The sequence below is a fragment of the Polypterus senegalus genome, chromosome 10 (assembly GCF_016835505.1).
Source record: "Polypterus senegalus isolate Bchr_013 chromosome 10, ASM1683550v1, whole genome shotgun sequence".
Lineage (NCBI taxonomy): Eukaryota > Metazoa > Chordata > Cladistia > Polypteriformes > Polypteridae > Polypterus > Polypterus senegalus.
Genome location: NC_053163.1, coordinates 166457307 through 166478410, shown reverse-complemented (window position 1 = coordinate 166478410; position 21104 = coordinate 166457307). Strand labels below are relative to the sequence as shown.

The 21104-nt window shown below is 46.0% G+C and overlaps 1 protein-coding gene across 1 annotated transcript in view; it reads left to right on the top strand.

The window, feature by feature from the left end:
* The window catches only part of xpr1a (xenotropic and polytropic retrovirus receptor 1a), a 108160-nt gene that overhangs the window by 23980 nt on the left and 63076 nt on the right, over nt 1-21104 (top strand). Inside the window, exon 2 of the mRNA XM_039767760.1 lies at nt 13795-13846. Within this exon, the coding sequence (XP_039623694.1) occupies nt 13795-13846 (52 nt within the window). The remainder of the gene's footprint in view (nt 1-13794; nt 13847-21104) is intronic.

Genomic DNA, 21104 nt, shown 5'->3' with positions numbered 1-21104 from the left:
GGAGGAAAAGAAAGAGAGAGTAAGACTGAGGAGAGGAGAAGAACACGGAGGGCAAAAGAGTAGAGAAAGAAGAGGCACAATGGGAGGAAGGTGTGTCGGTTGTGCGCCCCAAGGGAAAAGGGGGGGGGACAGGCCTGCAGTCGAGAAGGGGCGCTCCTATTGAGCAACCCAACGGAGTAGGAGCGGCCCCTTTGTGCGGCGTCCCCCTGTAGACACGAGTGGGGTTCGGTGTGGTGTCCTGCAGACACCGAGGGACTGGAGGTAGGAACCCAAACCTGGGATTAGAAGGTTGACTATAACTGCTGGCGGGCGTCTCCTCCGCTTCCGGTATCGACCCTTGCCTGTTGTCGACCGTGTCCTTCTCTCCTGGTCATCGCACATAACAATTTTTTTTACTATCTACCGTGTTTGTCCATACTGCTAATTATGGTGGCGAGGACGAGAGAAAACCTTTGATTCTGCTGGAATTCAGGCACAGCCAGGCAGGTGGCACAAGTGCATTGAGTTGGGCGGAGGCCACTTTGTGAAACAACAGCATCAGGTTTGTTTGATTTTTCTGATAAATCCCATTTTCGGACTTTAGCGCTTGACCAAGTATTATTACTTCACTTGAGATGATGGTACCTAACGTGACTCCTAGTCCGAAGGGATGCCAGTCTACTGATAGAATTCAGCACGACATCGGCCCGTCTGTTTGGTCTCAGGTCATTCCGGTCAGGTGTAGGGACAGCAGGTATCCCCGCAGGGTCCGTCATTCACTCGATTCAGGTCAGTTTTATGAGAAACCCCACAAGGACATGGCGAGAGCGTGGAAATGCCTCCCCGTCTCCTGTAGGTGTGGGGCCCCCCCACCAATTAAGTAGAAGAATAAAGAAAGCAATTATGGTAAGTGGTAGCCGACGCACTGAAATGGAATGAAAATTAAAATGATTGTCTCTCTGTGCGCCCCACTTGAGTCCAATAACGAGCGGCAGTAAAAAAAAAAAACCACAGAGCCATAAATCGAAGCACAATGCCAGCAGTCGTCCCGCGGCCGGCCTCGCACAATCGCACCTGGACGTCGGATGAAGTGACCTGCATAAGGTTTCTGAGATGAAGCGAGTAGGAGGTTGCAGGTGTGTGTGTGAATGTGGGGGTCTCTCCTGCGCTTTTGAATTTCAAGTCAAAAGACACTTTGTGAGCTTGACGTGACGCCGTCACTGAAGCGTGAAAAGGCAAAATGACACACGCCGGGAAAATTGCCGTCATGATTTGAAACGATTAGGGGAACAGGAATAAGAGTGGAGGTTAAAAACAATAAGTGATGTGTGAGGAACTAAAATTCAACACACACACTCGCTGATACACAGGGCTCCTTTCTCCATGCCCGTGCCCGTGCCCGGCTCGTGTTCTCTCTCTCTCCCCAGGTGATTATTACTTTGACATGCTGACAGCACACGAGTGCTCACCCCTGCCCGCGCTTGGCAACTCGAGCTGCGCCATCTCCGCGAGTTGCTGGCGTCGGTGCCTCCGGAAAGTCCATTCCGTCTCTGCAGGTTGGCCAGGCTTTTCTCGCCATTGTTGGCCTCCTGGGTTTCTCATCTTGTTGCTGCCGAAGTCCCCTGTCATTTAATCGAGAGGCTTTTCGGTTTCCCTGCCGGGAACGCACTTCTTATTCATCATTGTTTTCTAAGAGCTGTGGCAGTTCGTTACTGGGAGGCTGTGAGGTTGAGTTTGGGTGGATGGTTGGTGGTTTTTGAATTGATCTTCTCTACGTGCCCGGGAGGGCAATGTGTCGCTGCTCTGCCCTCCGCTTAGAGTTTTAACAAGCAGGACGGCAGGGCTGGCATCCGTGAACACAAACGGCGTTACAACTCCTCGAGCCACGGTAGTGAATCAAGAAAGAGGGCAAGACTTCCATGACGGGACTCGTAGGACTCTGCCCAGCAGGCGGAAGGCATGCCCACCCAGACCGTAGAGTCCTCAGACAGACTGTCTCTGTTGATTTTGGGTGCTGTGATTGGCAGGCTTGATGGGAAATGGAGGAGCAGAACTTAACGTGAAATCACCAAGCAGGTCAAGTGGCTGGCAGCTGTGCGAGGGTCTCGATATGAAGAAGGATGGAAAGGAGAGGGGAAGCTCTGCCTCTCCCACCAAAGAAAACGAGTGCTAATTCCAGAAAGTAGAGTAGGTGTTGAATTTACCTGTTTGCAGTCTGTATGGCCTGTGACCCCATTGTGGCAGCAGCAAAGGGTCTCCTCAAATCACATTGATCACTCATTTTCCAATCCATCCACCCTTTGTCTAAACCAGGGGTCTCCAACTCCGTTCCCAGTGACTGCAGCTTTTCATTCTAACTGTCTTCTTAATTAGTGAGCCTTTCTTGCTGCTGATTCACTTGTTTTGCCTTCATTTTAATTGACGTGACTCGGACCCCCTTAGCTGTTTCTTTTCCCTTAATGAGCAGCCAAACAATACTGAGACGTAAAACAAGGCGCTACATGACCAGCTCACCTAATCATAAAGAAAGGTGAAGGTCTCAGTCACATTGGTCTGCTCAGGTCACCAAACTATCTTGACGGTGGTCTTGGAAAAAAAACAGAAATCATGTCTGCTGTGGCAGAACGAGAGCAGTGACAAGTCACGACATTCAATAACAATTAACAGCAAGAATTGACTTCTCGTTAAGAAACTGGTTGGAGTGAAATTGGCTGGAGTTTGACGTTCCAATGTAGCCGGTCATCCATTGGCTCGTTTCATGTCTCATTTCTGTTTGGCTGCCATTTAATGAAGAAAAGAATCAATTCAGAGGACTGAATCCTTAAAAAACAGGGGGCTATTAAAATGGAGTTAATTAGCAGTGAAAACTGATTAGGAACAGCTTTAGAATGAACATCTGCAGCCACTGTGGCCCACCAGGACCAGAGTTGGACACCCCTGATCTAAAGTCTCCAGTCGCGAGGAGTCTGGAGCTCGGTAAGCATCAGGAGTAAGACGCGGGGTAGTCTGCCAGCCCATCACAGGGTGAGCACACGCATCACAGAACCACACACACGGGGGATAAGTGGCCAAGTGGTGTGGTAGACAGCTAGACTTGACGTCATTTTGGAAGAGTTCGGTGGATAGGACTCATCCAGATTGTTCTAATCAGGGGTCAGTTTAGCATTGTCGGTCCACCCGATCAGCCTGTCTTCGGACTGTTGCCGTTAAACAGGAGCACCCGAAGGAGCGTCCTGTGCCAGGCAATGGGAGATCCCACTGTGCCACCCCATTTCAGTACAGTGGAACCTCGGTTTGCGAGCATAATTCGTTCTGGAAACGTGCTTGTAATCCAAAGCACTCGTATATCAAAACGAATTTCCCCCATAAGAAATAATGGAAACTCGGATGATTCGTTTCACAACCCACAAATATTCATATAAAAATAATTAATACAAAATCCAACTGACGGAATCCCTGCTATCTGTCAGCTGACTGGATTCTTCGTCCTTTAACAAGGAGCCTCTCCAATGACGGTTGCTTTTGCCTGAAGAGACACAAAATAAAAACAAAATGCTTTTACGCACTGTAAGGTTTCTAAACTCTGTTGGGCTCCCCCCCTAATGGGACGACACGCGGAAGAGCGTCCCGAAACATCCCAGCGCTGTAGAAGTTTGCCGTAAAATCGAATCCGAAAAGATGACGGTCAAGCTAGAAGTGCCTGCCGTCAATGCGTGCTACAAGGAACATTAGAAATGCGCAGGGCACAGGATTACTTGGCCACTAAGCTGGTCACGACCCTGCCCGACTGCTGCGTCTCTGTATAGGTGAGCGGCAGATCCCGCTACAATAAATAGCCGTGCCGTTCCTGTTTCGTGCTGAATAAAGCTGGTGTTGCTAAAGTACGAAGAGTCAGCCTCGTGTTTTGGGGTGCAGGTCAGGGACTCGCACGTCACAACACACACACACACATATGGACACCATGTGTTTTAATTTGGGAAAATGGTTCAAGGGATTAAAACATAAGTAGGCAAGAATCAGAGAGAGAAGGTCCGATACTTCAATAAAATTTACTTCTTCAATTATAACATTTAAATACATATAATGCAGTAGCGATAGATTATAGGAACAAATATATGCTTACAGTAATATATTTAAAGAAACAAACTTATGCTTACAGTAATAAAAACAAACATATGCTTACAGTATATCAAAAGAAACAAAGCTATCATCCTAGACCAGTAGACTGAGGGAGCCTGCATGTCAGTCTCGTCAGAGGATCAACTCGTGCCTGGTCCCAAATACCAAACAGGTGTGCACTTTCCCCACGGTTGAGCTTCCAAAGAAACTGAGGACGGAACCTTCCCTTATATACTAATTAGGTGTCCTTGCCCAAAAGCGGCCTACGTGGAAGCAGTGTATGCAGAAGTGATCAGTTTCCGCACACACCCCTTCCCACGAGACACGGTATTGTTTTTCTTCTACTTGGCCCTGATTGAGGCAGTGCCTAGTACTAGAAGACACCATACTATGCTTACATGTGAAAAAAGCCTCTCGAAGTGAAAAACAACTCCTTACATAGCCTTGGCTGTATCTTTAGCACATTCCCGGCTGTTTTTCCCAAAACATTAGTCTTTGCAGCTGGTTTAGCGCTGGAGCGACCAACGCCCATCTGCTCTCCTGATTCCCTTCCTCTCTTTATTTTACCTTTGCTTTTTACAGAGAAAAATCCTTCCATTACACCATGCTATAGTAAACAGTATACACTTGTACGGATGTTGACTATACGAGTGAGGCACGCTGACTGAGAACGAGCATGGGAGACGATTACCCACAATCCCGTTGTGATCATGTGACACTCTGCAGACAAAGCGTATACGTACTATTCATATTGCGAGGCCTCGCTCATTTACCAAGTTAAAATTTATTAAAACTTTTAGCTCGTCTTGCAAAACACTCACAGACCAAGCTACTCGCGATCCAAGGTTTCACTGTATTGGGTTATAGGGATTTGGAGCTTTTCCTGGTGACACTGGGCACAAGATAGGAGCCAATGCTACTGATATGTATATGGAGCCAATCTAAAATCACCTGCCTGCCCGACCTGTACATTTATGACATGTGACTAGATTTGAACCCAAGCTGTCGAAGCTCCAGCAAGGGTGCCTCCCACCATAAAGGGATCTTCATTGACTGTGTTATTTGAGTAATTGAGTGTCGTCTGCTTTTGTGGGTCTGTGTCCCTCTCGGGAGCATACGTGAGCAGCAGCCATGCTTGTGTTGCAGTGAACTTGGAGTGGGCACTAGACGTTGGAGGCGTATCGGAACCCCAAACCCCAGACGTAACTGCCAACACGCCGTTTCATTTTACAGAGCTGCTTTACAAGCTTCCTCTTGTCAGTCCAGCACAGCACAGCACAATATGATGTGCTACAATTCAGAATGTTCCAGTCTGTTCGTTTGTCTCTCATTCCGCTCCTTCCAGGGAAGTCTTGTCCACTTCCTCCCGACTCGAAGTGTCCGGGTGAGGCACACTGGCTCCTTCTATGGCGGACCCGGGAGTAGTTCCTGTGCCTCGGGTTTCAACTCGGGCGGAGTGACTATAAAGTAGGGGAGACCTTCCCCAGGGCTGTCCTCCTGGACTACAGCTTCCATGAAGCTCCTGCGGGAGGCCATACTTAGAGGCACAGTAGCGGAGCACTGCCACCAAGTCCACTGGAGGGACATTCTGCTCCCAGGAAGCAGTTTTCCATTGTCTTCTATTATTGGTGTTCTTCTGGCGGGGCCTTTTATTCCAACAGGTGGGTCGTGCATCACAAAGTGAGTTTGGGATTGTTGTGAGTTGGTAATGAAACCAGATAGGGGTAAATAGTTAGCACTTTATTTCCGTTCAGTCCGTCAAGCTCGTTTGTTTGACTAATAGCTAAGCTCTTCCAATATCTCATCCTGATGCCGCTTCAAATTTGTGAAGGTTTCTGCTTCAACTCGGTGGTCTCGGAGGTTTGCTCCAGATTTCCACAACTGCTTCTTGGCTCCAGTTTTAAACGCCCTTCCCTTTTAATTTCCACAAATGTCCTCGAGCACGAGATTCACCATTAAGTAGAAGGAATTCTGGTGGATCTCGTTTTTCGATGCCTCGGAGGATTTTGAAGGCCTGGATGAGGTCCCCACGAAGACCCCTCTGCTCAGAGTCTGTCACGGTAGGACGTGTCCTCAAGTCCCATGATGCATCTGGCAGCTCTCCTCTGCACGGCTTCAAGTGCTGCTATGTCTTTCTTGTAACGTGGTGACCAGAACTGCTCACAGGACTCCAGAAGTGGTCCCATTAGTGTGTTAATGTAGTCTGAGGACAACTTCCCATGATTTATACTCGACAGTTTATACAAAATATTCACCTTTTTTAATCGCTTCTACGGATTGCTTAGATGATGAAAACCTTGTGTCAACATAAACCCCTCAATCCTTTTTAGAAGTCACTTCCTTTAGGACAGCGTCTCCCATCTTGATTGAATAGAAGACATTGTTCTTGCCTGGTTACTCTCTTTGGACAGATGGACAACTCTCTGAGGAGTCCTGGTGGTCTCAGATTTCTTTTCATTTCACAATCACTAGAGCCCCTGTGCTCCACAGAACGTTCAGAGCTTTACAGATGACCTCATCCCCTCGCCCTGATCTCTGCCTCCCCACCGTTTTGATCACGGAGGTCTACAGAGAGTTCCTTGGACTTCATGTGCCTAATGTTTGTCCTGACGGGCAGTGTGACTTGTGGGCTCTCACGTAGACAGGTACACGTCTGCCTCTCTAAATGACCTCAAAATCACTTCCGGACACATCTCAAGGAGAGTGATGTCAAGCAGAAGGCACCTGAGCACAGTTTGGAGAGCCACCACAAAGGGTCTCCATCCTCCTAGGAAGGAAAGCGTTCTGCTTTTGATTTATTTTATTTTTTTTTAATAAATTTGCACACCTTTCGGAGGTATTTGATCTCACTTTGTCATGATGGCTTATCGAGTGTAGATTGATGGGCAGAAGTGGCCAGCGTATCCCTTTCTAATTATTGCCAGCCTTTCTGAAATGACCTTTTCACTTTGTCACTCTGGGTTACTGAGTGTTGATGGGTGGGCAAAAATGGCAAATCTGTTCATTTAACCCATTAACTGCCATCCTCCCCCATTTGTGGATCAAGTACGCTAACCCGCCACCTAGTAGCGCCATCTGTCAGTCACATAGGATGTTTACCTGCTCCAGTAGGATGCTTTGCTGTGAAAGAGAACCTAAAGTGACGTCGGGCATGCAGGGTGTTCAGCACACAAGCTCATTTTTCCGGTCCAGTCACCTACTCTTCATCAGAAAAATGAGCTTTTTGAAAGCAGAAAGGACGTCACCCACAGAAGCTAATTTTGGTGACAGTCGACTTATCTTGATTCTTGGTGGGTGTTGAATGTGATGATAGCACTTTTTTCATGTCACTGTAATTTGGATGGGGACAGTGGACCCCAATACTTTGCGCCCCCGTTTGGGACTCATAGCTGATACCGACTAGAATTTCAGCAAACATTTGGTGATTGAGTTTTACAGGAAAGGACTCGATATGGACATTCCCTAAACCGTCAATCAGTCGTGTTCCTGTTGACATCAGAACATCTGCCTTGCAGTACGTCGTAGGCACAGAAAAGGGCAAAGAGAGGAAACGTGCAGCGTGTAAGAAAGATACACGAAAACAATGCTGTAGGTGCCATGTTGGACTACACGTGGAATGCTAAAATTTGAAATTTCAGAAAAAATGCCGTGGTGCTGTAATTTAAAAATAGATGTCCTTCTTACTATTCGCATGTAGAATGTGTGGGAGATCAGCCTCGACACAGACGGACACCAGGACACACAAGGCCCAAAATATGCACGTTTAGTTTTCACAGCAACAATCATGCTCGCTCCTTTCTTCTTTTCTCTCAGTCCTCTGTCTCTCTCTCCTGCCAGCTCTGTCCTCAGCCTCCCGACTCCGGCTCCCCAAATGGAGTGAGGCGGCCCCTTTTTATAGTTCACCCGGATGTGATCTTCCTGGTGTGGCACCCGGAAGCACTCCGGGTGTGCCTTGACTCTCTTCTGGCAGCACTTCTGAGTGTGGCAGTCCCGGGCTCCGGGATTGTCCAGGCGCTCCCTTCTGGTGGCCACGAACCCCAAAAAAGGATGGGCTTCCAAGCTCCAAGCCTGTGGTCCTGATGCAACCCAGCTGGGCTGCCCTCTTGCGTCCTGGGGGAGATATTGCCCCTCTCCCAGTCTTTCCCTTCTCTAGGCCTCCCGGTGGGCCACGGTCCCCAGTTGTCTGCCATACTGGATTGAAATAAAGTAAAAAATTATTCAGAAAGAATTTGGCAGTTGATGGTTTAAAATGAAATCTACAACACGATGACGAGGTGTGCAGAAAAGAAAGGGTTAGGGTTAGTATAACGTCAGACTCCACTGAGAAACCCCCACCTAACTTCTAATGTCAAAGCCCCTTCTCTCCCCTCCCTCCCGTGATCCCCTCTAGTGCTGACTGCTGATTGGCTGCACTTCTGGTAGGTTTTGGAGGTGACACATGTTAAGTTGTAGATCTTGGTGTCGGCTTCACCCGGTCCCTACGTCCTCATGGTCTCAAGGCAATGAAACTTGAGAACAAAGTCCAGCTAGTCCCGGGACTGGAGGGGGCCCATCCTGCTCGTCTTCATTTTTTCATTATTGAATGGCAACCTGTTTGCGCCACCTGTAGGCTAATTTTATTTACACCACGTATTGCTAGTCACCCTCCTTAATTATCCCAAAGCTATTTGTGAATACATCTGAGGCTTCCCGAAAAAGTGAACGTGCGATTGATGGTGGCGATTTCATAGGTGAATGGCTTCCCCGCAGAGTAGGCAGATTGGTTTAGCGTAGCGTGCAGTTGAGTGACCTGGAAGAAGGAGCAGACACGTGGCCGATTTCTGATTGCATCCCCGAGTTAGACGCGCTGCACCGTTTTCTCTTCACCCCCACCATATTTCTAAATGGGGCTTGGATGTTACCGGTACCGGGCTAATGGAGAGACCGACTCGCTACAGAAACATCAAAACAGAATCAAATCCAGGGAGAGACGCGCCTCCTAATCCCCGGCATCCACACATTCCTTTTAAGAGCCGATCGATGGATGCGCTGTCTTCCATCCGTAAAGGCTCACTTGGCAATTTCAAAATGGAGAAGAGAGAGAAACTGGCCGCGTTCCTCAGTCCCTGGACCTGAATTAAGATGAGCGGCTTACGGGAGCATCATGTCCGCTCTTGATGTGCCCTCGGGGTGGTGGGGGGAGGGGAGCGATCTGGCCAGTCGTTGCTTGTCAGTCTTGGACACGTCAAGCCGAGGTTTGGTCTGGTCGCAGTGGGGTGCCTGCTGGTGACACCTGTTCCGAGTGCTTGGCGAGCAAACGCTTGAACAGATGGTCACAGGAGAGGCTCACTTCCACAGAGATGGCAGAATTTGTCACTTGGGGGGGATTTGTGGGGGTTACAAGGCCTGTCAGAACACACTCATTCACCGAGTCGGACGAGGCTGGTCAGTGGCGTGTTAGTCGAAGGACATTTTTCTGTGTGTCGTCCCCAACCACACATATTCTGACTGTATTGACGTGGGGTTCTAGGTGGGCTCACCCTGTTTCCTTCCCCCATCATCCACTTCCTGCCTTGAAATTTTGCCATTTTTTTTGGCAGATCTTTTGCTTTTCCAATTCTTTGCTTTGATCTCCGCACTGCCCAGCACAAGAAACGTTTTATATGCCAGAAATGGCAAGTTCTGCTCTGCCACCAAAACCGGGCCAGGGGCTGATGACAAGATCCTCTTTCTGCCGGTCTGTCCATCCACCCATCTGTCAGTCTGCTTAACTTTACTGGGGAACTCCGAGTTCAGTCAAATTAGAAACTTGGACCACGGAGCCTAAAGGTCTGATTCATAACTGGTGTGGCTAACATGATGGCTTGACGTTACTCGTGTATCATGTGATCATCGCGTTGTGTTTAGTAAAAAAAAAAAAAATAAAATAAAAATCGTGTGTGTTGGATTGGTACTAAAATTTCGGCTTTGGTATCGATGCCAGTTTTCAGACTTCAGTACCAAATCAACTTCCAAGCAAATAACAAATCACATTTATTTATTAGGGAGAAAGAAACGAAATTCACTCACGGGCAGTTATACGTTGCGTTGTCACGATGCAATACCAAACACGGAATCAAAATACAATGTGATATTGACGGAAAGATAATTCCAAATACTGTTTTTGCTGAAGTTTTACGGTAAAAGTTTATTAAAGTGTTTGAGTGTTAATTTCAAAGCCAAACAGAATGAAAACATAACATTTGAAAAATCCGTAATTTATGCAAAAACTAACCAAGAAAACTAACCTTGCATGAGTCGAGTTCTGGCATGAAGGAAGTGAGCAGGAAGCTGGGTGGAGAGGAGGTTACAGTTTTGAGGTGAAGTCCCTCTGCGCGATGCACGTCTGACCGAGAACAATGTACTGCACAGGGAGAGACTGAACACGTGCGGAAATCACCGGCACATACGAACCGGAAAGGGAAACGAAATACAGCATAAAGAGTTCACAGCGAATGCACAGGGAGAGACTGAACACGTGCGGAAATCACCGGTGTGTACAAACCAGAAGGGAAACTGGCTTGTTCGTCACCCGACTGTGTCGTCGTGAACAGATGGAAAAGTTTGGCGAACTTTTTGGTCGTAACCCGATTTGTACGTGTTCAGAGACGTTCATGTCCCGAGGTTCCACTGTACGTTTTCTTTAATTTTTCATTTAAGTCTTCAATCTGCCTCAAGAACAATTTAAGGTTTGAAGAGGTAGGGGAAGTGATGGTGAAGGTGGTAGGGAATGAGAACGGCGCCCATACGCATGTGTCGCACAGCTGGCCTGCTGGCCACTGCCGATAGTTGATTCTACAATAAAATAAAATAAAGATAAAAAGTGGAATAAAAACAGTTACCCCGAAAGCGGACAGTAGAGGTCACGTAATGTATGTGTACCAAATTTCAGGTCAATCGTCCAAACGGTTTGCGAGCGACAGGTGGTTAAAAATTCTGGACAGACAAACGGACAGCCACAGTAGCGTATTATATAAGAACATAATTTTCTTTCAATTTCTTATGTTTTACTGTTTTTAGTATGGTTAATTACTCACTGTAATGTAAAATAGTTCTATTATATGTATGTAACAATTCCCATGAACATAATCTGTTTAAATTGTACATCCGCTTCCCCAGACGCGAGTGGCAGATATGCGAAGTGGCTAATGTGTGACGCCCGCCCGGTGGTTGGTGAGCGAAGTGAGCAGGGGGGCAAAACCCCTTAGTTGTTGTTGTTATTATTATACATGTCTCTTACACAGGATTAATAAAGTTATCTATCTATCTATCTATCTATTTTATAGTGTCTTTCACATCTATCATATGGTGCCTTTCATTTCTATCTATCTATCTATCTATCTATTATATAGTGTCTTTCATATCTATCTATCTATCTATTATATAGTGTCTTTCACATCCGTCTATTATATAGTGTCTTTCACATCTATCTATCTATCTATTATGTGTATGTTTACGATGTTGTAAATGTGTATGTAAACATTTTTATTGATCAGCTTAGTCTTGTTAATAGCATATTAATTATATTAATTAAATATTAGCAAGCAAGAGTTAAGGAAAATGGGTCTTATTTATTTTCTTAAAACTGAAGTAAAATAACAGAAGAAGCTTAAACTCGCCAGCCAAAGTATTGCTGAGATCAAACCGTGCACGTAGGAGTAAACCATTTCAAAGTGGCCTCCAGTATTTACACTCAAGACCAGCAAATCCATTGTAATGAGAGCATTTGAAGCAGACACCCCTCATGTAAACAAGACACGAGTCCAAAGGGATTGAAAGACGAGTTCTGAGTGAACTACGGGGCCTGAACATGACAGTCTGGATAAGCAAACTGCTCCGCTCGCTGTAAGGTGAATGGTGGTGCAGCATACAAGCAAGAGCACAAATCGAGCAAACTCTACTATTGTGGACAAATGCTGCACAGGAAACGAACAAACTACAGCATTTGTAAACAAGTTCTGTCAGGTGTTGCACAAAGATATGAAAACAGTCCAAACCTATAACATTTTACAGCAAATTACTGACATCAAGTTTTGTCCAACATTGCACCAAGGTTTCAGAAACCATAAAACAATTGGAGCAGGGTGAGGATTTGGGGATCCATGTGAGTTTTTTAAGTCATGAAAGAAAAAAAAAACCCGCTTTGGAATTTGAGGACCCCCCCCAAACCAAAGTGACTTGTGAAATAAAACGTGCCTGATAGATGAATGCTTCTTATCGAAATCAAAATAATCCATTCAAATAAATTACGGATTAATAATTTGTTCTAGCAGGTTCGTCTTTTACGCAGCATCTGTAAAGGTTTATGGGTGTGGTGAGAGAGGACATGCAGGTGATGGGTGTGACAGAACAAAATGGAGAGGACAGGAAGATATGGCAGAAGATGATCTGCTGTGGTGACCGCTAACGGCAGCAGCCAAAAGAAGAAGTAGTCTTTTCAAAGCCAAACCACCTGCACGCGAGTGAGGATGAGCCGAGCATCATCTCACAGTTAAACCTAATGACGCAGACTGCTGTTTGATCCCCTGGCGCCGTTTGCTCACTCATTTTCAGGCAGCCACGCTTGTTTCACTTGTGATGCGCCACAGTCTGTCCCGTTAGGTTACATGAGACGGTGAGAGCAGGGACTCGTTTTCGATTTTTTTTTTTTCTTGCAAACTGAGCGACATACTCAATAATTTCAGTCCACACATCGTTAAAACAACAATTAAGGTATGATTGCAGACAATGCCTGTCCCACACTCCTTACAAATCTATCTAAACCTTTGAGTGTGGATAATAAATCCTGCACATTCATGTGTTCTTGTAGCCCCTGATGTGTCACTCGCGTATCTAAACGTGTCCATCCATCAAGTAATTGCGTTGCTTGGTGATTCCCCTCATCTTTATTGCTGAACCCGTTTAGCCTGTTTCAGGGTCACATGGGTGCAATGGAGGAAGCTCACGTAAATTAATTATAAGCCCTCCTTCCACCTGCTGCTTTAATTTAGAATACATAAAGCCTTTGTTACGGAAAATATCTACTTATTTATTTATTTGTAAATGCAGGCCACTTAAAAGGAGCCCTTTAAACATAAAGCTGATGGAGTAGATTGTGGAGTAAATATTTTGAATGCAGACCTCTTTTCCCAGTAGGCCTTATTAGTGGCCATGACGCTCCCTCCCTCCTCAGCTTTAAGTGATGTGACTGGAGGGGCTGGCGTGGAGCCTCTTTAGCTGGAGCTTTGCCCTGCAGTAACTGGATGCTTATTGGTTAATCAATAATGTAAATCGAATGGATCTCAGAGGAATATGCTGACCCCCAATCAGACTCCCCCCATGTGCTGTGTTTTTAGGTTTTTAGTGACCTTCCCCCATCACTTCCTTCTAGGCATCGGTAATGGAGCTCTGGCCGTTGGCCGAGTTAGCAGGCTCAAGTGCTGGGCACCATACTGTTCTCTGATTACCACCGCAAAACGTCAGGCAGAGCGGCACGTCCTTGGAGTGACACGCTGACTTCGAAGAAGATGTGAAGTTTCACGCTGGGTTTGCCCGTGCTCTTCTGTTTTCTCGAGTTGCCTTGTGTTTACTGCAGTTTGGCAGGAAACAGAAACTGCAAGGTGATCCCACTGTTTTCAGTGGAAGGCAGTGTGTGGCCCCCAATAACTCTGTGCTTCTTTCTTTTTGTCTCTCTTGCAGGCTTTCAAAGAGATGCTCTATGCAGCCCAGGATCAGGCTCCCTCCACTGAAGGTAGGTCAGACTTCCAGAATGACATCACCTTGGGGTTGGTGGACTTTGAGAATCCTTGGGTTGGCCAGAGGGGGCAGTTTGAATTGTCCAGTTGGCTTTAATGTCAGGTGTGAATCACCAATTGTGCCCCAACAGCGTTACGCGCTCGTGCACTGTATAGATGTCTGTAGTGACCCACCTGCTCCTCTTCCTTCTCCACAGCTTTGCACATGAAATGTCGGCGCTTAAGTCAATGGGCTTTGGGAACTGAGCTTCCTGACGGATTAGTCGCTCGAGTTCCACCCCCAAGAGGTGCAATTATGGACGTGCTGCACGTGTAAATGTGGCACTGCTCCTCTCGGAGCTCAGTAATGCACGAGTGCGAGGGTCTGAATGTCAACTCCCTGGGCCGATGCGTTCCCTGGTTTGGGTTAAAAACTGGACTGTTAGCCAGAAGTTCATGAAAAGTTTTATACTCGTTGATGGACCAGTAGCTCAACAACAGCAACATTTATTTCTATAGCACATTTTCATACAAACAGTAGCTCAAAGTGCTTTACATAATAAAGAATAGAAAAATAAAAGGCACAATAAGAAAGCAAAATAAATCAACATTAATTAACATCGAATAAGAGTAAGGTTCAATGGCCAGGGGGGACAGAAAAAACAAAAAAACTTCAGACGGCTGGAGAAAAAAATAAAATCTGTAGGGAAGCTCATATGCATTACAGAACAAGGACAACACCATTTATTTCTGTAGCACATTTTCACACAAATGGTGTACTGTAGCTCAAAGTGCTTTACAAGATGAAGACAGAAAAGTGTATATGAAATAAAAATCAGAAAATACTAGTGCGAATCGCGGGTATTCTGCTAGTATGAAATAAAAATAAGAAAAATAAAGTGACAATAAGTGACAAAGAATAAAGTAAGGCCAGGCAGACAGAAAAAACAAAAAAAAAAATTGGCGATGGTCTCCCCTTGACTTTCTCGTGTACTCGGATATGTAAATGGATATTTGAGGAGTAAACCGCAAGACAAGGATTTTATTTTTATATTGTGTCCATTAAAGAACCATCGACAACAAATCAAATCAAACTAATAACACACTGAACAATTATTATAAAAGTAAAACTGAATAAATTGGACTCTGCAGCTGCATGAATATGAAATTTGCCAGGATCGTTTTATTTGGGCGAACAATTCAGGCAAATTACCACTTACAGTAACCGGAAGTGAGTCAAAAGTTGCAAGAGACTTTAGTAATGTGTGAAATGTAATACTTGTACAAAAAATTACGTTTACGCAAAGCAAAAACGTTCTCAAATATATATATATATATATATATATATATATATATATATATATATATATATATATACATACATACCAGTAACGGCATACTGCACGATAACGTGCAGTGAATTCACTTGACTTGACCATTCCTAGTTCTCATCCTCTTTCTCTGTCCGTTTATCGTTTGTTTGCTCAGAGGGTGATGCGCTTGTTGCTTCCTGAGCAGCTCTTCTTCTCTCCACCCTAGCGGCCTGCTGCTTCTCTTCTTTCGTCGGCATCTTTTCGCGTTAAAACTGATTAAGTTAGTTTTTGAGTTGCAATTAACTTAGTATGTTTTCTTTAATTTTTCACTTAAGCTGGCACTTAAGTCGTCAATCTGCTTCGAGAATGAATAAAGATATGAAGAGGTAGGGGAAGTGACCGCGAAGGTGGTAGGGAATGAGAACGGCGCCCATACGCATGTGCCGCACGGCCGCCCTGCTGCACGCTGCCGAGAGTTGATTCTACAATAAAATAAAATAAAAATAAAAAGAGTAATAAAAATCATCACCCCGAAAGAGGATAGTAGACGTCATGTAGTATACGTGTACCAAATTTCAAGTCAATCGGTGAAACGGTTTGCAAGCTACCGGTGATTTAAAATCCTGGACAGACAAATGAACAGCCACGGTAGCGTATTATATAAGAAGATTTTATATTCTGTATATTTGCTGTTTAAGCCCGGGCTCCTAAAAACTATTGAAATCGTCAGAAAAAAGCTGAAACGCAGATTGGGGGGTTTCGTTTTGCTGACGTGCTCGCCCCCCTTGTCTGTCAGTGGCTAAGCGAGTTTGTCTTTCGTTGGCGGGTTCTCTTTGGCGTCGGAGTCGCTTTCTTTCACCTTCATGCTGTAGCCTCGCACGTCTTTCTTCCTCTGACTCGTTACCTTGGGGCCGCCTTGCCGGCTCTTTGAGCCTCATGCTGTAGCCTCACACTTCCTGGCTGGACAGACAGACAGACACACACACTTCCACGTGTAGACGTTTATATATAAGATTACCATTTGAATGTCAAACAGAAAATTGCAATTAACTCGAAAACCAGTCGTTTTTCGTAAAAATGGTTAGAATGTGTTGCTTTACCCATAGTATGATGTGAAATTATCAGATTTTTGATATTATTGTGGAAACGTTTCAGGTCAAGTATCACTTTCAGTTAGTGGAAATAGCTCAAAAGTTGATGGAAATCTACATTTTGTACCTAATACTATAAAATTCGGTTGACCTAAGTGAAAGCGTACTCCAGTTATCGTGTTTACACGCGCACTCACTCACACACAAACACAATTCCAAAAATGGTATTTTCAGACTCTGGGACGTCTAAAACGTTTATTAAAATCACGAAATCGAATTTTTGGACGAATCCAATACTTTCCCTATACTTTGTATACGAGAAAGTAAAAAAATCTGCAGGGGTTCCAAGGCCAAGAGACAGCCAAGCCCCCGCTGGGCTTTCCACCCAACATAAATGATCTTAATCACTCCTTGTTGTGTTCAGGCTTCACGTCAAAGAGTCTGGACATCTGGCCATCAATGTAGGGACTGCACGGTGCCCTGAGCAGGTTGTGGTGGTGCAAAAAAATGTTAAAATATTGAACTCCACTCTATTAGCCTGGCAAATTGCTATCAGTGAACTTTTGTAGATTTTAGGTGCATAACAGCAGAAGGCTGCCTCACCACTTATTTATCTAAAAGCCAAATACCACTGACTCACTGATCACTAAATCCCCCAAACAATGAGGGCTGGTGACTTGAAATTTGGAATGTAGGTTTCCCTTGGGCCCATAGGTGCTCGGTTTTAAAAACGTTTGTGGTCCAAGCACGTTCTGTCCGTCTGCCTGTCCGCTTTTCCGGAGAGAACTACTTCACGGATTCGGATCGGGTTGTTTTCTATAATTTGCTTGAACATTCCAGTTGATTTTGCGACTTCTCTCATTGTGCTAAGAATCAGAGTGTTGCTTGCAGAAGAGCCATATTCGCGCTAATCCGAGAGAGAGGGTGCGGGCCGAGGCGAGGGGAAGGGAAGAGTGACGTCAGGAGTGGGGGGGGAGCAGGGCGTGGCTCTCCTCGCTGGCCTGTTTCACTAATACACGGGTGAAGCCGTGGGGGATGGCTAGTTATCTTATAATTTATTATTATATTACATTATTTTGTGAATCTCCCCTTGGGATTAATAAAGTATCTATCTCTCTATCTCTCTATCTCTATCTCTATCTCTATCTAATTTGACAGTCAAGACTGAATACAAAGTCTCTTCAAACAGAAATGCCAGTCGGTGCCATATATCACAGGAACTACGAAGATCTGTGACCATAATGCACACTGAAAATCCCCAATCTCGCCCAGAATGGAGAATAAATTAGGAGTAAAAAAAAACGAGGCCTGCTGTGTTACACAGCCTTTGACTAATTAAAACAACAGGAGCTTAGCAGCACAGGCAGGCGCTCAGCAGAATTATTTTAGAATGCTAGTAATAAATTGTTGCTAAATTCTAAAGGACCTCTACACGGTTCCATGCAAAGAAAATTAGATTTTTTTTCTAGTCTTAAATAATAGAAGATGATATTTTCTCGTTGAATTATGAAATGTGTATTACGATTTTTATTAGTCGATGCGCTGACAGTGTACTTCCGGAAACAATGGCGTTGAAGACATCCCCACAAGACCCAAAGGGCATCTTTAAGGACTACAAAGGCTGCCACAAAAAATCTAGATTTAGTTTTGAAAATGGAATGTGTATTTTTTTAGGTTGAAGAAAGCAGGAGTCGTGCTTTGTGGCAGTTCCTCTGTTTGCGAGAAAACGTTGTGACAGAGGACAGGGAGGTCTTTACAGGCAGGACTGGAAGATGGCGGTGGCCAAGGTGAAATGAGTGCATAGGCGGTAGGCTGGGCGGGGCTAGATGTTTGAGTGACAGCCATCCACATCCTTTAAATCAGAAGGGTTTGTGAAAGAAGTCGGAAACACGATTTTGATTTGCAGTATTGTCTGGTTCAGTAAAGCTGTTATTAGGATGATCCTATGGTGGAACTACCGAGTGGACTTCGATTCCCAGCAGTCAGCAGGAGCACACAGAGACCAACTTTAAATTGGTGCGCACTTTAAAAAGGAGTTGCTCTTCAACTTCTGAAGGAAATAAGGTTCAGGAGAAGCTGTGAGGGTCTTGGACAGATAGCATTTCAGTTATGCATGGCACAAAAAGTAGCTTTGTGCTGGTGTGTGTTTTGTTTGCAGACTTCCTGTCTGTGTAAATCGATTCTTATGCCAAGCGAATGCATATCCTAACTGATAACGTTGTTGTTGTTCGGTGCTGTCCATCTTCGGAAAGCGTTGGCGGTGATTTCTCGCTCTTTTGGGCTAATAATGAGGTGGTAGGCGCCCAACTCTTTCCACCTCACAGTTTCCTGGTTAGACCGGGTACCCGCCCTGCTTTTGGCACTTGTTGGCCATTGCCCCCTCAGGGTGCAGAGGTTGCCACATATCTGTGGTGTTGTCGTCTCCCGTTATTGTTTGTCTGTTCGCTTGACTCTGTTGATGTCCGCCTAAGTGGAGGTAAGATCTGCACCTTTACGGGACAGGATGTACTGTGGAAGGGCAGGTCATCGGTGCCCGGTGACAGTAAGCAGTCATCATGTGCTAGGGGGTATGTGACAAAGTCCTGAATGTGGGAGCTTTAACATACCTGCCATTGTAATGGTGTCCTCCGGGGGGTTGGTGGTGTGGGGGGTGTGGCATGACACTGTAATGGGGGGGTGTAGTAAAAGTGGTGTGCGACTGAAATGTCTGGAGCAGATCCCCTTAAATGAAAGACTGCAGTGTGCACTTCAATCGCGATGTCTGCTTTGTTTGATTTGTACTTTTAAAGCGTGGCGCAGAGGGGCAAATTGAGCAGAAAGGGGTCTTTGTTCCAAACGTTATGGGGGGGCACTGTACTTTATATTCTCAGCTGGACCAACGCTAACACGCACCTGTAAAACGTTGTGTAAATGTATTTAGTCATCTCTGCGTGATGCTGACGAGCAAACAAGCGGCTTCTATTTTTATTTTTATAGGAATACTGTGAAGCAGGAATTTTGGGGGTGGCACTCGCTGTCGCCATAACAACTCTGCCTGCTTTAGAGAGGTGAAGGGCTGACCACCTATTGGCATCTAGTTTAGTGCTTTCCATCAAACTCCCAAAAGTGTGTTTTTGAAAAAGGGGCCTCCCTCTTGTGGGCTGATGTGGTGGTTTGGTTTGTGTGGCGTGGGCCTTGGCATGTCTCAGGGGGTCTCCTCTTGTAATTTGGCTGACATTTATTACTCTGATCTTACTTTTTAGCGCCTTTTTACCATCTGAGGTTTTATTTATTTATTTATTTATTTATTTTTTCTACCTGCTGGTCGTTTCCTATTTCATTCCTGCCCGGTTGAACGCAGCAGGTGGGCATTAATTGCTCGGACCGACCGCTTATGGTGCCGTGGGGTGAGGCCAGATGTACAAAGAGTGCGCACGCAGGGCTCCTCCTCTCATCCGCTGCACTGCACATGAAAGTCTTCCCCATGAATTATTCACACCAATTTTCTGCCCGAATGGCAGAGGTGAGCTGCACTGTGGCTTTAAATGCTCCGATGCTCCCTTGTCGGACCTTAATAGATGGGTCCTCTCTGCCCCTTTGATTCTGCCCTCCGCACCTCCCACCTGCTGCGTTCTTTGAAGGAGACGAAACGGGACGGGACGGGATGGGATGGTCTGTTGTAGCGGCAGCAGCAGCCCCACCACTTCCATCTCCCGCTCCAAACAAAGAGAAAAGGGGGTTGTAGCTGCTCTTCCCGCTTCAGGCAGGCATGAGGCGAGCGCTGGCTGTTTATTGGTCTGCACAGCCCTCCAGAGGCAATAGGGGGCCGCGAGGGTCACCTACGCGTTTTATTTTTAATTTGTATTCTAATGAGGTTGGTCACCTAGGAGACTGCTGCAGGCTAGAAAGCGAGAAATGAAGGAGATTGGGCGCTGTCAGTGTCGCTCACGACAGGTGGACACCCCCCGACACGTGTACCTCGGGGCTGACGCGTGCGCACTTCTGTCACGCAGACCGCGCTGCAGCACCCGGCTGAATTAGCACCTTATAATTATGGTAATTACTTGTAATTTACTTTCTGCCTGTAGTTACTCGGCGCTTTCTAATTCTAGCTTCGCAGCCCGGCGAGGGAGTCCTGTTAAGACACGCAGCAGGTGGATGCCATCCTCCATGGCCCGCTGATTTCTAACACGGGCAGATGGGTGCAGTAGGGGGAAACTTTCAGAGCGGCTGCTGGAGACGCTACACTCTCGGGCAGCATTAGTCTCGAGTATCACAAAAATTGAAGAAAGTAGGAGAGGCTAAAGATGACTTAGGTGGGTAAAGCCCTGCACCTTCAGTCTACTACATCTGAGTCCGTAGTGTCTCTGTGCCAGCCTGGGCTTCTTAAGAGACTCCCAACTCGGCTGATTTATCAGTCAGCGGTGCTGGCAGCAGACAGGCGACTCTTTGTCATACCTTGTCATTCATCCTCATTGAAAGGTGTTGTTCAGGTGTGAGGAGACTTTGTGACGTGGAGCTGGGATGGCAGGCGCTGGATCCTGGGTGGGAGCCTACTGTTCGCTGGCAGGTAATAATTAAGGCAGCATTCAGAAAGATGAGATGAAGTGGCAACTGTGGGTATGCAGATGAAACAGTTTTCTAACATAATTAGCTCTTCAAGGAAACCAAGAGAAACAATCTCAAAGGCACACTTGCTGCCAGGGGCCCGGTCGGCTGATCACTTGACACACTCGCTGCCAGGGGCCCAGTCGGCTGATCACCTGGCGCACTCACTGCCAGGATCTCAGATGGGTGATCACTTAACACACTCGCTGCCAGGGGCCCGGTCGGCTGATCAGTTGGCACACTTGCTGCCAGGGGCCCGGTTGGCTGATCACTTGGCACACTCG